We start from the raw sequence: 16,754 nt of genomic DNA, 5'->3' as shown, positions 1-16,754 counted from the left end.
TGTGCTGGCGGGACCCGCGGTTGCTTGCTCATGCGTCTTTTCCTGTCTTGTTGACGTCTTAGGTGTTAGGTGCCGGTCTGGTTGTGGTGGTTGTCTTGCCTACTGTTTAGGCGTTTTTGTTTCTATTTGTTTCTTCTCTACGTTGTTCGCTGTCTTCCTTATTTTCTTTTCTTTTCACTTGTTCTGACTTGTTATTTTTATGAGAATAAGTTTTTGGCGTCGAACTTTCGAACTTTCTTATATAATTTGGTTAAACCTTTATTTATTCTTACCTTTATCGAAAAAAAAAAAAAAAATATGCCCCACACGTTGCTGCAAGGAGGCATTAAAGAAGTGGTCCGTGCGCCGCACGTGATTCAGACAAGGGCAGCGCGGCGGGGCCCACGAAAATGCCTGTCCCCTGCCAACTCCATATGCGGCCAGGCCAGTCGTCCGACGTGTCGGTCGTCTTGGTCAACCTTAGGGTTTGCGTATACGCACTGTTCTCCACTTCCCCTCTTTTGGCGGCTCCCACTTCTCTCCCTTCTGCTGCTTCGTCACCAGTCTCCCTTCCCCTCCCTATCTTCGGGTCCTTCTCTCTGCACCAAGTCGGAGAAGAGAGAGAGAGAGAGAGAGAGAATGGCTCTGCAGAATCACCTCACCACCGCGATCGCTTCGTCTTCCTCCGCATTCCTAGCTCCCTCCAACTTGGGCTCTTCCAGGTACAGGTTTCCCTTTTTGGGTCGACAGAAAAGCCGCCCATTTTGCGCTCGAACGTGTTCTTTCCATTTTTCGATTACCATCTTTCTTCTTTTTCTCTGTTTCCGCCTGGCCCGAGGTTGTGGCTGTCGAAAAGTCGAAGCTTTTCTTGCTTAGTGCCATTTCTTGTTGTGTTGTATCGAAAGGTGGGATCTTTATGCCCGGAACTCACGTGAATCTGTGTGGTTTGAAGACCCATATGAGAGCAGAGCGATTTCAGAGTTTTGCTTATGCTGTGCTTGTTTTTCATTCGTTTTGGTGACCAGGGCTTCTAACGCGTCCGTCCCTGCGAAAAAGACCGGGGCTGTCCGATGTGTAGCCGTGCCTCGTGAGGAAAAGACCAGTAAGAGCTCTTCTCTGTGTGTGCGCGTGTGTGGGCGCGCGCGATAAGATCACTGTGGGTGGAATAAGGTGTCTCTTGATTTAAAATGTGGTAGTGGAGTGAAATTTAGTCAGTTTAGTTTGGTGCATTAGGCGGTATTAATTTCCTTTTCTCTTGTTGAAGTGAAAATGGGACCATTTTGGAATTAGTTCAGAGTCATGGAGGTGCCTTCCCTATAGATTGCTGATGGTCTGGACTTCTTGTTGTTGTGTGTCTGTAGCTTACAAGACTAAGGTCTCCCGCAATGCCAACATGGCCAAGCTTCAAGCTGGTTACCTTTTTCCCGAGGTCTGCCATCATTGTCATTGTATTGATTTATTCGGCTTTCTGCAGAATCCTTTCCTACTACGTTTGCATTTATAAGTTTGCCTCCAGGATTGGGCTTTGTCTAATAGCTACCATGGATTACTCTCTTGTTAAACAAGAAACTCTCTTATTTTGTATAGCTAATCCTTTTTTTTTTAATTTAGATTGCTCGAAGAAAGGCAACACACTTGCAAAAGTACCCCGACGCAAAAGTCATTAGCTTGGGGATTGGGGATACCACTGAGCCCATTCCAGATGTTATCACATCGGGCATGGCAAAGGTGCTGTTATGTTCTAAGGAAGATGCCTGGTCATTCTTATTTTGAATACGGTTTTTTACTTATTTTTTTAATCTATGGTCATTCTCTGTAATTTTGAACTGACAGTGGAATTAATAGAACTGTAAATTGTTGGGTTAATTCTTGTGGTTCATTGAAGTGCACATCGTGGTTCAATTTTATTCAATCGCTACAAATCATTCTTTTCTGAAATTCTGGTTCTTATCATTTATATGCGTGTAGTCTTGTGGCTAGATCATATTTCTTATGACCCCTACCTTGAGTGGTTGCCTTCCTTTCAGTAATTTTTAAATCTTTATCAATTTGTCAGTTGAAGAGATGGAATTAAGGCATCCGTTCTTTTGGATTTTTTGCACAATTTACCGTCATTTACTTCCCAAGATGGCTGGATAAAGCCAGTTATGGAACAACTTTGAATATCTTTATTGGTACCATGAAGCCACAAACTGTCATAATTGAACTGGTGATGTGAGTGAGAAATGTCTATTTTTTGTTACAGGAGGCCTCTGGTTAGTGATCATGCCATATGAATGGATCTACCTGTTGCTTTCGTTACCCCCAAATTTCAGATAGTTGATTTCCTGGATGAATTATTTGTGTTCTGTCCTTTGATTTCAAGCCTGACTGTTTGCTCTAAGAGCTTGGTTGAAATTGTTGTTGCATGCTTCAGATATGTCTTTCAGCTCTATGTGAACATGCCTATTTGGTGTTTTAATATCTCTAGTAATTTTATTGTTTGGTAAATAGTTAACTTCTTTAAATTTGACAGAGATCTTATGCACTGTCAACTTTGGAGGGTTACAGTGGGTATGGTGCAGAGCAGGGTGAAAAGGTACTTGTCTTTCAACCGCATTTCTTCTTTTGCTGGTTAGACTTATTGAGTTTGGAAACCTTAGTTGCTAATATTGCAGAGGTTTTGTATACATGTTGCAATTGTCTCTTCATACAGCTTATGATTTAACAGCATTTCTGTGCATCAGTCTGTTATGTACTCTTAAGGTCTAATCAGACGAAACAATCCTTCTACATTTTGTTAATATTATTAAGAGTTTCCTCAATTGATTTTCATGGCCTTTCATCTGTCTCCATTTCCCATTTACTATTGACCTGATATGTCCATGCAATGGATAGTAGGATATGCAACTTAAATATGTTTAAAATATCTATTTGAGGAAGAGTACAGAAGTAAAAACAAGTGATGATTTTTCCACGAAGTGATGTCTTGTATCCTCTTGTATGATCAAGCTTTATTTAGTATCAAACTGCTCAGTAATCAAGGACAGGACATAAAACCAAAGTTCTTGAATAGCTAAGCTAAACTAAACGTCAATTTAAGCTTTTGTTTGATTCCATGACCTATTATGTTACCTATATGGCATTGCAGATGTGTTTGGTCCTGAGTTATTTCATAGCTCACTTTCTTCAAGATAGATTGTTGACATTAGTCTGGTGGAACTTAAAAGGAAAATCAAAGATATAAAATGCTGGGTGATGCATTAAACTTTAAAGCCTTCTCACTCTATTGCAATAGAGCCAACGTGATATCCTTCTTAATATTGCAGCCACTGAGAGCAGCAATTGCTTCAACATTCTATAGAGACCTTGGCATAGGGGAAGAAGATATCTTTGTTTCAGATGGGGCAAAATGTGATATTTCTCGCCTTCAGGTACAACTTCTCTTCCTCCAGGTGGTCTTTTACGTTGAATCCTTACCTAGGTGTGTTTTGGTGTTGACTGCTGGTTTGATGCAAGATTTTTAATTTGCGATTACTCCATCTCAAGGAGGTTCTTAAATTACTTTATTTGTCTTTGTGGACACTAATTAGTTTGCTTTGCTTATGTCAGGTTGCTTTTGGGTCACATGTTACAATGGCTGTGCAAGATCCATCATACCCGGTAATCATGATCTTTCTAGACGAGACCATGTAATCTATGTTTGATTCTGTCTATATATTGCATAAAGTGAAAGACTTCAGTCGCTTCATTGAGCCCTAGTGTTAAGTTCTGTCAGAGTATCGGTCCTCCATTTTTACTGCGAAATGACAAACAGCTCGGGGAGTTTGAATTTTTGTTTCTTCGATGTATGAGAGAAATTATTCTGTTTCCTTTGGCTGCAGTTAAAGAGTTGTAAGCTTTCTGTGGGTAAGTTGAAGCATTTCATTGCATTCTCTTTTAGAGGTGAATGCTCAGATTCAGGCATGTCTGCAATGCCCCGAGGCACTGTATAACTGGGTTGTAAATACCTATAACATATGGTGAACTTCTTTTGTTGTGTTGATAATCCTATGTGAAATGAGGTAACTCATTTATCCAAAAAATAAGTTACTTTACTTCTCATTGATTTACCTACTCAAGGAAAACATTTTTAGGCGCTGTCCACATTCTGCTCTGATGCATCATAGAAAAACCGATTTGGATTCTTTATGTCTTGCACTTGCGGCTTCAGTAAAGTTTGATGGAGATGCTGTCCCAGAAAACATGTTGTAAACTCACTGTGATTGGAAATAGGGCAACTTCTTGCTGGTTAATATGACGTGTCTATCTCGACTTGACATTTAATAACAATTTTTGAAACTTCTGTATTTTGTAGGCTTATGTAGACTCAAGTGTTATAATGGGCCAGACAGGGCTGTTTCAAGAAGACATTGGAAAGTACGCAAAATCGAATACATGAAGTGCACACCAGAGAATGGTTTTTTCCTGATTTGTCAACTGTAGCTCGAACGGATATCATATTCTTCTGTTCACCCAACAATCCTACTGGCTCTGCTGCAACGAGGGAGCAACTGACAAGGCTGGTTAAGTTCGCTAAGGACAATGGCTCTATTATTGTCTATGACTCTGCATATGCACTGTACGTGTCAGATGACAACCCTCGAAGCATATTTGAAATTCCAGGTGCCAAAGAGGTAATGCTGAACTTACATCCACATTTTTCCCTTGCAAGTTGCTTTATTCCTTTTACATGTTTGCATCAATTGGGTTACCGGGATGCTTTCTACCAAATTATTTTGACATATAGATCTGTATTTCCTATTGTGAATATTTGTTATCCTTCTACCTCTCAGCTTGTTCTTAATGCATTTTTTATCCACCCCATAAAATTTGCTGTGATTGTTCAAGGTTGCTCTTGAGACGTCATCATTTAGCAAGTATGCTGGATTTACTGGTGTTCGTCTTGGTTGGACTGTGGTTCCCAAAGAGTTGCTGTTTTCAGATGGTTTCCCTGTTGCTATGACTTCAGCCGCATTGTCTGCACTTGCTTCAACGGTGCATCCAATATTGCTCAAGCTGGTGGATTGGCATGCCTTTCTCCCGAAGGACTATCTGTGAGCTGTTTTGTGCTATCTTTTTAATTAAATGATGTTACTCTAGTGATTGCTGATTGCTATTTACAACCTTAATTTTGTTGGCCTCGAGGGGGTTGCCTATGCTCTTCTTTTAAGTTTCGATTCATAATGCCATGAGGTTATTACTTTTCTTGCAGGCAATGCGTGAAGTGATTGGTTTCTACAAAGAAAACACCGAGATAATTGTGGATACATTTAGCTCTCTTGGTTTCAAGGTATACGGAGGGAAGAATGCACCCTATGTCTGGGTCCACTTCCCAGGGCGAAGCTCTTGGGATGTTTTCAGCGAGATTCTTGAGAAGACTCACGTGGTTACCACACCCGGCAGCGGGTTCGGACCTGGTGGTGAAGGCTTCGTCCGGGTTAGTGCTTTTGGACACAGAGACAACATCCTCGAGGCATGTAGAAGATTTAAGCAGCTATACAAGTGAACGCCATTATTTGGGATTGTCTCTGCTGCTTTATTGTTGGTGAAGGAATCCAAAAAAAAGAAAAAAAAAGAAGAAAGGTGTAGCCAGAGAAACTTGTGTTAGGATTTTACTTATTCCTCGTTAGACCAGTGATTCCTGCTCATCAGAAATAAGAATCATTTGATCATTGATGAAGATAGACGCTGGTCATTGTGATTTTCTGCTGACTGCTTCTTGAAACGGAATGAAGCTGCGATTGCATTCTGTCCTTCCATTATAAACGAGGCTTGAATTTCAGCTCGCTGCTGATCGTTTTTGGAGTGATTATAGACAAAGCACAAAGTACCCTGAAATGCCAACTAACATTATCAAAACATCTATGCTGTTCAAGAAATGATGCGATCAAGTGTTGGATATCAAAATCAAACTTGCTGGAATCAGCAGAGTCGGATGCCTCTCTTAGAGATGGAGTTCGTCTCATCTCGGGTGGACGTAAAATCCGGCCCCCACGATGTACATCTGTCTACTCCTCAAAAGTTTTAGTTCACCAAGAATATTGGCCAATCTTAAACTGAACCACTCTGAACTGGAGATGTCGATTCAGAAAACGGGGCGTGATATTGAACCAGGAGTTGGTTTTTTGTTACTAGTTATATAGTCTGTGGATAGACGGAAGTGCAACAAGAGTCGATCGTAATTTGCAGAATCGCATACCTTTCTTTCATCAATTTTCCAACCATATTCTGGAGAATTTATGCATATTTCTTGGTTACAGATCAATGTATCTAAAGGGTACAGGGACCTTATATGAGCTAAGGACAAGACTAAGAAGTAAGACCTCATCAGAAGTCCTTGCGTTCGAATTTTGGTTTACATATTGTCCCATTCGATTAGGACAAAAATCCAAGAAAAAGAAAAGCTAGGGCTTTGCTGTGACTCTCTGTTCTCAGAAGGAAATTATAATGGCTAAAATACAACTCCAGATCTTTTCCCGGTTTAACCCAAAAGCTAAAATCATAAGTTTTTAACTCTCTCATAACAGCTCTAATCAGGATTCAGCACATCAGCTCCAAAATCTGATGCACTTTAACCAAACTGAACCGAGATGGGCTCCTCAAGGTTTATTTTATGCTAATGTCATGTCTGCTACATGAATTCCTAACGCAGAGAAGCAGAATTCAGTTTTGAGAGCCTGAATTTAGCTGTTTTCCTTCGGTCTTTTCACTGTTTTCGCCTACTTTGTCGACGAGGATATTGTTGAGGCTGCAGGGCTCGGCTTCCTCTAGCATCTGAACCACCATCCTCATTGACGGCCTCACGGTTGGGATGTTAGCCGTGCAAAGGATGGCTATTCGGAGCACTTCAACGGCGTCTTCTTTCAGGGTGTCGGAAATGTTCGAGTCCACCAAATCGAGCAGAGAGTTTTTGCTGCTCATGTTTTCACGCACCCAATAAACAATGTCCTTGTTCTCTCGAATTCGACTCGATGGGCCTCCTTCCTGTGACCAACTCCATCAGGACGACACCAAAGCTGTAGACGTCGCTCTTTTCATTGACCTTCATGGTGTATGCATACTCTGCAGCAAGCAAGAGAAAGGGACGTTTGTGAGAGGAAAAATGAACAATAAAAAGTTATAGGAAAGAGAACAGAAGCACAGACCGCCTTTAGAGAACGAAAGGACGAAATCCAAAGCAATATATAAGCGCAAATCTCATTTTTCCTTTTTCTAATTGATCACTACAAGAATCTAACTCAGGCCATTCTTGAAGGGTCGTAATCTAAAATCAGATTTACCTGGAGCTATGTATCCAAGAGTCCCTGCAATGGCATGTGTCCAATTACCACCAGGACTGGCCTGCACGATTTTCGCTAGCCCGAAATCCGCTATCCTCGGCTTCCACTCTTTGTCCAACAAGATATTACTCGATTTCACGTCGCGGTGTATGATCGGCCGAGCACATCCGTGGTGCAGATACTCCAATCCCAGGGCAGCCCCTAACGCAATCTCATACCGCACCTCCCATCCCATCTCCATCTTCTGGCTCTCGTGTAGCCTGTCCCACAGGCTCCCGTTCGGCAAGTACTCATAAACAAGCAGGTGGCTGTCCTCGCTCGTGATGCTGCAGTACAACTTGACCACATTCACATGCCTGATCGAACTCAGTGCAGCCACCTCGGCGTCGTACTCGGGCGAGCTCTTCCTTTTCTTGCTGAGGATGGCTGAGCTGCTGGGATGGCTTCTAAAGCTGCCTGAACTTGATGCCCAGATGTGCTTCACAGCGAGTTCCTTGCCGTTCCCCAAGACGACTTTATACACGTTTCCGGATCCGCCCCTCCCGATCAAGTTCTCGGTCTTTATGTAATCAATTATGTCCCTCTCTGTGAAGCTTAGTATGCGGTACGGCTTCATGTTCCAAGAATCTGGCCTGCACAAACTGTTGACACTCTTGAGACTCTTGCTTCTCTTTCTGAACTTCGTGTACATCATAATTGCGAACATGATCAGCAACAAACTTATTCCGGCAAAGAAGCACGAGAGAATAAGCCCGACAGGAGTGGTTGCCTGCGAACTCGAAATACATGGCCGGAATTGTTCAAGCCTCTGACTACACAGGCTGGGATTCCCATCAAAGCTATCATGGTAGGCTTCTGTTGATAGGGAGTCCGGTATTGGACCAGTTAACCGGTTGTTCGAGAGATCGAGAAGGCTTAGCTTCATTAATCCCAGGCTCAATGGGATTTTACCAGAAAGTTTGTTATTGGATAGGTTCAGGGAGTTCAGAGTCTGTAAGTTTCCGATGCTGTCGGGAATTTCACCAGTCAACGAATTGTTTGAGAGGTTTACAACAGCAAGGGCGACGCAGGAGACAATAGATACAGGTATGCTACTGGAAAGCAGATTTCCATTCAAATCGAGTGTATTCAATTTCGTCAAGTTCCCAATTGTCGACGGAATCTTTCCCACAAATCCATTCAAACTCAGCTGAATTGAGACCAAAGCAGATGCTTCCGACATTGCTTCTGGTAATTCGCCTGAAAATTTATTATCAGATAGCAATAACTGAGCCAGAGATTTTCCCCTTCTGATATCAGACGTTATTGATCCCTCGAGTTGATTCGCCCCAAGATCAATTATGATGAGATTTGGCAAGCCCCATATTCCATCAGGAACGGCACCAGAGAGCGAGTTATTGTTCAAGCGTACCCGAATTAAGGATGAACAATCTGTGTAGGTCGCCGGGATAGTCCCAGTGAGCTTGTTATCCAGCATAAGAAAATCGGTCATCTTCCCATTCTTGCACATATCCGGTGGGATACTTCCCGTGAGCGAGTTGTCCGAAACATCTACGAAATTGAAGTCCGCCCACGAGCCAAGCTTCGGAGGAAGCGGACCGGTCAGCCTATTCGAATAGAGAGACAGGTCAATAAGATTCTTGAACTCTCCAAGCTCCTCTGGAATCTCCCTGTCAACTGGTTCTCGAAAAGCTGCAAGGAGGCCAGGCTTGTCAAGAACCTAATCTCTGAGAGATTGCCTTCGAGCCTGTTATGCGACGCATCGAATTTCACGAGGCTTGTGAGATTCCCAAACCCGAGAGGAAGCTTACCAGTCAAGTAATTGTCGTAGAGCTCAAGCTGCCGAAGCCGGCTGAGCCATGCGATGCCCCGAGGGATTTCACCGGACAATTCATTGTCCGAGAGCTCAAGATTCTCGGAGAAGCGTCAGGTTCCCGATGCCTTCCGGGATCTGCCCTCTGATGCTGCAATTGGCGAGGTAAAGCCAATACAACTTCTCCAACTTGATAACCTCCATAGGAAATGGACTAGTCACGTCAAAAAAGTTGTCTCCGAGGCTCAAAAAGCCAAGATTGGTCATGTTTTCAAGCGACTTCCATGGGAAGATCCCTGAGAATCCACTGTTGTTCAGATTCAAGAACTCCAAGCGGCTCAAAGTGGACAAATCAGGAACAGTCCCAGAAAAGGAATTGAACCCCAAGTTGAAGTACTTCAACCTCGTGCAGTTTCTCAGATCATCCACTACCTTACCGTAGAAACGATTCTCCCCAAGATCGATCTTTTCAAGAGAGCCGAGCGAGCATATCGAGTCGAAAGGGAGAGTACCCACCAGTCCCATTTGAGAGAGGTTGATCTCAGTAACGAAACCGTCTGAATTGCACACGATTCCAGTGAAGTTGCACTTGTCGTTGCCGACCCTCCATGAACTGAAAACGCCTGTGGTCGATGGTGTTGCAAGCGAGGACTTCAGCTTCAGGAGCAGCTGAAGCTCATCTGCCTGTGAGACTGAAACTACGCTCAGAGAGAGGCAGAGCATCAGCACTCGCCGAAAAAGAACCCCGGCGGACATTCCGGACGGCCTCTCCATCCTCTCCGGCCAAGTGAGCCGCCGGAAAACAAGAAGAACAAGAAGAAGTAGAGCTTGTCAGGACAGAAGGAGCTTGTAGAGCAATGTAGTCAAAAGGCATTTAACGCACGAGAGAGAGAGAGAGTTGAATATAGAGGAGCTTCACATGGCGAAACGAGAGTCCAAGAATCGGACGCAGCCATGCACGAAGTCGCCTGCTGGGCACGATGGAGTCAAAGCGGACAAGCGAAAAAGACGAGGGAGAGGTCGGTTGGTGATTGTCACGATCGTCAGCGGCTAATAATTGCCTCGTGATTGATTGCGACTGATATCGATTATCCTTTTCTCCTTGCTACTAATCAAATCAACCTGCTTTCGAAGAGGATTTGGTTGAAAAGCTTTGCTTAATAATTCCTCTTGCCGAAGGACTGAGGCGGCATTGAGTAATGTCGAATACCACCCATTCATATTATGCTAACAAAACATCAGATGATTTACGAATTTTAAAGAAGGAACTCGATTCAATATCATCCGACGCGTCTAACAATGTATATTGATACGGCTCGATATAAATTATGAGCACGGGCAGCTAACAATTGCGTGGCCATGGATTGCGACGGATACTAATTATTCTTTCTCTCGCTAGTTGACCTGTTTTCGAGGAGGATTAGTTGAAAAGCGTGTCTAATGAGTTCTCGTTTGGAAGGATTTAGACGGTATTAATAATGCTGGACATGATTCGTTCATACAATGCGAATACTATATTAGAATGATTTGCGAATTATTATAAAGAAAAATCCGATTTAACGTGACCCGACTCACCTAATATGGCAAATTCATACGAAAAAGGACACGAATTACGAGAAGGGACACTTTGAAGTCACCCTAGCCTAGCCTAACATTCTTATATTGTGCCACGTCGAGAGTTTGCACCGCTCTTCTTTGACTTCTCCCTCCACTGAGGCCGACCTGACCTGATGTGGCCGCCAGGATTGACTCCGACCGACCATGTCGTTCTTCATAAATGAAATCCTCCGGCGTAGATTAGTCGACATTCTTCCCCCCCGGAAAAGAAAAAGAGAGAGAGTAATGAATTTCGAAAGCGCTAGGAGAAAGCAATGTATTCTGATCTTCGAAAGTGGGAAATAAGAAGAGTGCAATTCATGACGCGAATGGACTCGTCCATCAAATTCGAAATGACACGAGTTGTTAACAACATCATTTGACATTATCTTCAAAGGGATAGGAGGAGGAAAAAAAATGAATACTAAGAATAAGGTAAGGGTTTATGTACCAAATTCAATCACAACCATTAATTTAGTTTTTCGTAGAGTTCACATGACTAATGGCTTGAACTGACTCGATTCATAGGATCCAATTAATTTTATCTTGTTTAATTCAGGTTCTCTATATGATTTTCAATAACAATGACCACTTCAATATCACCATCAAACCCATTTTATGTGTAATATAAATTAAAATAAGCCTTTTCTATTAATGATTGACGAGTGTTTATGAGACATTTATTAATCAATTAACTAAAATGTTTGCGATGCACTAGTTTTATGTACAATCAATACTTTGATAATTAGAGCATTAATTTTTAAGGGTACTTCACAAGTATGTGGGAAGTTTGTTAATAAAATGTAAACAAAAAGTTAATCAATCCGCTTAGGTAGACATGATTGGTTGGAAGTTGTTGCATCAGGATTTAGCTAAGAAACTGGGAGTTGTATGTCCAAATTCTAGTAATTATGTGCAAGCTACTATGGAATAGGTCATCTGTACAAGTCCAAACTTAATCAGTTCATGAGCATATAGAGCGCTTCTCGAATTAAAAATTAAAAAGCAAAGTATGAAAAGTAAATTATATGACAATTCTTTGCCGTTGGTCCAATTAAGATAAATTATGCTGCTGAAAATGACGTGATGAATGACTTCAAGAAGTGCCGTGAAGTATGTGCGGTGGACCCTGATTTCCACTCCAATGTCTCTTTCGTCCGAGAAAAAGGAGACACAAAATCGTTGACTTGCTGTCCACGATCCTTGTCCTTTCTAGACTTCTGCGGATAGCTCGAGTCGTCTACTTTGACTAGGGATTAGACCCATCCCTAAAAAAGCCAAATCTTCCGAAAGGACTTACCCAAGAAAAGTTGCCAAGTTATCGCGGTCGCCCGAGGTAACTATGGCTTAAATGTAATATTTTATAGCAAGTGTCGAAGTCTACAATAACGAATTAAAATAGACAATTCGTGTTGTATCGTGTCAAAATGAGATATCTAATTCGAAAACGTGTTTAATAGACATGATGATTTGTTTCGATACGAAAATGATATCCCCAAGAAAGTGGATCACATGACAAGACACTACTTATTATGACTATCAATGTGTCAATCGTATTAGGTGTCGACATGGTTTGATACATTGGCGTGTGTATGTGATAAACATGTAAAGCACATTCATACATAATAACTTGTGTATCACATAATGATAAAACGGAAGAAAAGTAATATTCTTGATTGGTGAGTATATGATATTTCATCTAGATTAATACTAAGGCAAATTGATGAGGGAAAATTACCAAAAAAGTCTTAAACTTATCGTAATTGTGCCAATTCAGTCTTAAACTTAGTTTTTTTGATCAATTAAGTTCTAAACTTTTTACAATTGTTCTCGATCACCCATTTGGCTAAAATTGGATAGCCGTGGTCGGTGGCGCCGACGGGTTTTTTTAATAATATTTTATTTTTGAATATTTTATTAATTTTTAATCTTTTTTCCCTCTCTCTCTTCCTCCTCCTCCCTCCTCCCTCCTTTGGCTTCGGCAATCGGCTAGGCTGGCCAATTGTCGGACCGAGGCAATCCGACGGGGCAAGCCTATGCCTAGTGACGGCGAGTGAGCCCTCGTTGGATTTGGCGAGTCCCCCTCGTCCGAACTCAGCAAGGGTTGGCCTCGCCACAACCTGCGAGGCAAGCTCGCGCCCAGGCCGACAGCCGGGCAAGCCCTTGCCGGATCAGCGAGGCTCGCCCTCGCGGTTGCTTGGCGAGGCTAGCCCTCGTCGGATCTAGCGAGGGCTCGCCTCGCGATCGCCTGGCAAGGGCTCTCCTCGCGGTCGGCGTGAGGCGAGCCCTTGCTGGATTCGGTGGGGAGCTCGCCCCACCCCGTCGCTTGGAGCGGCCTAGCCGGGGTCGTCGAAGCCAAAGGAGGGAGGAGGGAGGAGAAAAAAAAAAGGAAAAAGGAAAAAAAGATTAAAAAGATTAATAAAATATTATTAAGAAAAAAGCTCGTCGACGCCGACTAGCTATCACGTCGATCGACCGCCAATTTTAGCCAGATGGACTGATCGGAAACAATTGTAAAATGTTTATAACTCAATTGGTCAAAAAAATAAGTTTATAATTAAATTGGTACAATTACAATATGTTTAGAATTTTTTTGGTAATTCTTCCAATTGATGATAAATATGTTCTTCTAGCAACATTGGATATGATGAAGGAGATCATTAAGTGCTTTTTTTCTAATTGATGTAAAGAAGTGTGTTTAATTAATGTCAAGGAAGTGGGATGGAATGGAGATTTGTCATGATGAAGCTTGTTCATAAAACTCTACTCTAAGAATATATGACTGAGCATAGATGGTTTTTGCTAGACAAAAAGTGCTTTTAGTCCCCGAACAACATTAATTGTCACACTCCGACTCTGCAAATATAAGGGAATCACAGAGTCATTCTCCTACCTAAAGGGCCTTACCAACATAAAACCGCTATCAAAAAATATATATACAACGAGATATCCAATAAAATAGTAAGTTGGTTATAAAATTAAGGTTTCTCTAATCCAAAAAGAATATATACATTTAATGACTCAGCTAAACACGTCAACTATCAACAAACTTATATACAACAACATTGACCATACCCAAAATCCAACTACCAAAAAATTTCCGTCAATAGCATTCTTATTTTATTTGTCACTAACTAAAGAACCTAAAAATATGTAAAGTGAATGGTAAGAACAACTACACCCAAACGAGTAGTACAAATTTCTTATAAGAAAATCAAGTATTCACTACGCATATTTATAAAACAATATCCAAACTCATTTTTCTCAAATCCAGTATACAATATATGTACACGATTAAAATGAGTTATATCACTTCAATATAATCATAGACATATCAAAAATAGTCCTTCAATCAATAATATTAAAACAAACGTCAATGGTTCAATGCATTGATTAGTCTCTTGCTCAATATAGCAGCTATGGTGACGCTTTAATGTTTGTGAAAAGATGACCAGGATTTCCCCTTCACTAGTTTTTTACTTATATCAACCTAACTTTGACCCAAAAGGATATCTTAAAAATAGTATGCATGCTCAAACCCCCAATGGATTTTTAATAATAGCAACATGAGCATGAACTATATACTCATCTTCCAATACCCATAAATCAACAATCAATATTCATTTCATAAACCAATCCTTATAACCTTTTGTAGTTCTTTTCACAAAGCATTTATCAACCGTTCATAAATAATCAACTAAAACTAGTTCAAAGATATTTGGTCATCACAAGTAACCAAAAAGGGTATTTGCCTCGCTAAGTTTTTTATGTAGCAACATGCAACATCACCTTTTGTCTTTTAACCAAATCATGCCTTCCACATAATATATGAAATCATTATCACTTTCGAAAATATGATTTATAAATTTTAAGAAGAGAGAAGCACCACTATCGAGAGATAGCAAAAATATCCGACGCATTGAAAAGTTTTTGAAGTTTACGACAACCACTCACCTAGAAATGTTAACAAAACTATTGGTAAAATATGGCTTCAATCTGGAAGAACAAAAGACGGATATTCGTAGTACTCAAGTCGAACTTTGAGACATGACATCATTTTCTTTTAAGCGATTTATTTGCCCCACAAAATTGCGACGGTCATCTCCAAAAATACAACAAAGTCTCAAATGAGACATTATATACACTTAGTATACTCCAAGCCTTTTCATGAAGCAATCGAAAATTGGCTATAGTTTTTCCGAAAGAAGATTCAAAATGATCACCCGTTTCCCAAAAAAAACAATATATATATATATATATATATATATATATATATATATATAAAACAAAATAAAAATACATGCAATCCTTCGTAAAAAATTTCCAAAAAATGAACAAACACGTCCTTTCGAAAATTGTTTAGATTAATAAATGCTCTCCTTCCAAGAAGTCGAAATCAAAACAATCACAACCCTTAAGGAAAAGTTGCAACTGAGAGTAATTTTTCCAAAGGTTGTCTTGAAAACGCAAAAATTCGAAAAAATATTTTTTTAAATAAATAAAATTTCAAATTTTCATTTTTATATTTTATTTTCGAAAATTTTAAACAAACCATTTCTTTCTAAAAAATGACAAGTATATATATATAAATAGTCTTAAAACACATGCAACTCTTCGTAAAATTTCCAAAAAATGAACAAACATGTCCTTTGAAAATTGTTCGGATTAACAAATACGTCCCTTTGAAAGAAGTTTCAAAAATGGGTTAGTGCTAATTCAAATCCCAAGGCGCGCAAAGTGTGTCAAACCGTACACTCAAGACGCTGGTATGGGCTTGGGTCTAGCACCCACCGCCCTTTAGCTACACAAAGGAAATCCCAAACTAATTGGCCACTTTCTCCCATTTTTCCTATGTGACAAGTAAAAGCACTTAGTTTGTTTTTACAAACAAATTTCTAACAAAAACAACGTATACTTGAATTGAACTTATAATCTTATCAATTAAGTGGGCTACTTAAATTGACGAACTTATAATCTTATCAATTAAGTGGCTACTAAATTGATAAACTTATAATCTTATCAAGCCATAACTAAAACATGACGAGACTAAGACACCATTTAGAGTCAAATCGTTTACTATGTCGACTAAAGACCCAAGAGCAATCAATTGTAACGAATGGCCATTCGCACTACGAACAACCATTTTCGTGACGAACAGCCACTCATTGAAAATTATTTTCACACATCTCTCTATTGAATTCTGATTTAAATAGGATTACTATTAAAAAAAAGAAACCTTTCGAGATACTAAAAGATTCTAAACTTTGCTGACTCAAATGATGAGAAGACGGGCCAAAACCATTGCCAAACACAGTAATTTATAATTAGTGAGAAAAGCATCAAGCTTTAAAAAATTCATTCAACCAATCGTAACTTTAATCACTCTACGATACCCTAAACTATCATTGCCATAATTTCATAACTTAATGAATCCAAAAAACCTGAAATCTACATAGATTCGCAAAATTCCTTCCCGTCAGATGAGCAAAGGTTCGTCTCTCTCTTTCTCTCTCTTCTTCGTTCTTTTCCCTTCGATAGCGTCGGTCCTTTTTTCCCCTTCTTCACGGCTCCTGCCGAAGATGAGAGCTCATCGATGGGGCCGAATTTGGCTCCTAGGCTTTGGCCCAATTATTACATTCGTTAGGACAAAGGCATTGGGGTATTACGGTCAAATCCATAAAAGTTTAGGGTCCTTTAGGTTATAATAAGGGAACACGATCCATTTTTTTTTTTTTTTTTTATTTTATATGAATCCTGCAGATAAGTCTATAAATATCCTTTTGCATGCATCTAAACATAACTATAGATTAAGAAAAACTTACGACATTTAGGCATAATTTACAAGTTGATAGGGCCTTTAATTTTATGAAGAGAGGAGGAAAACATTATGATCATGAAAATAAGTTACTTAGAATAAGGAAAAACAAAGACTTACACAAACTCAAGTTGTTTTCGATTATTCTAGGAAATTCCCAAAATGCAGGAATATTCAACCTTAAGGAGACTTTGAAGCAATTATTCTATGTATTACGTGAAAGCGTGGATACTAACTTGTCATTTATGAG

General features: G+C 40.3%; 2 protein-coding genes across 2 annotated transcripts; one reads left to right on the top strand and one right to left on the bottom strand.

The window, feature by feature from the left end:
• The first annotated feature begins 289 nt into the window (after positions 1-289).
• Positions 290-5,786, top strand: LOC120286358 (LL-diaminopimelate aminotransferase, chloroplastic-like). The gene is given in 13 exon segments (XM_039316573.1): positions 290-701; positions 1,005-1,081; positions 1,341-1,408; positions 1,591-1,707; positions 2,495-2,557; positions 3,288-3,392; positions 3,571-3,621; positions 4,316-4,379; positions 4,382-4,414; positions 4,417-4,634; positions 4,849-4,957; positions 4,960-5,054; positions 5,213-5,786. Coding segments are annotated over 13 exon segments (1,698 nt in total). The 5' UTR covers positions 290-297; the 3' UTR covers positions 5,507-5,786.
• An 817-nt stretch (positions 5,787-6,603) lies between these two features.
• Positions 6,604-9,980, bottom strand: LOC120295428 (receptor-like protein kinase 7). The gene is given in 5 exon segments (XM_039316572.1): positions 6,604-6,964; positions 6,966-7,062; positions 7,281-8,948; positions 8,951-9,194; positions 9,196-9,980. Coding segments are annotated over 5 exon segments (2,982 nt in total). The 5' UTR covers positions 9,868-9,980; the 3' UTR covers positions 6,604-6,663.
• Positions 9,981-16,754: the final 6,774 nt, after the last annotated feature.

The sequence above is a fragment of the Eucalyptus grandis genome, chromosome 7 (genome assembly GCF_016545825.1).
Source record: "Eucalyptus grandis isolate ANBG69807.140 chromosome 7, ASM1654582v1, whole genome shotgun sequence".
NCBI lineage: Eukaryota > Viridiplantae > Streptophyta > Magnoliopsida > Myrtales > Myrtaceae > Eucalyptus > Eucalyptus grandis.
Note: the sequence above shows the minus strand (reverse complement) of the source record. Positions and strands in the feature narration are given on the sequence as shown.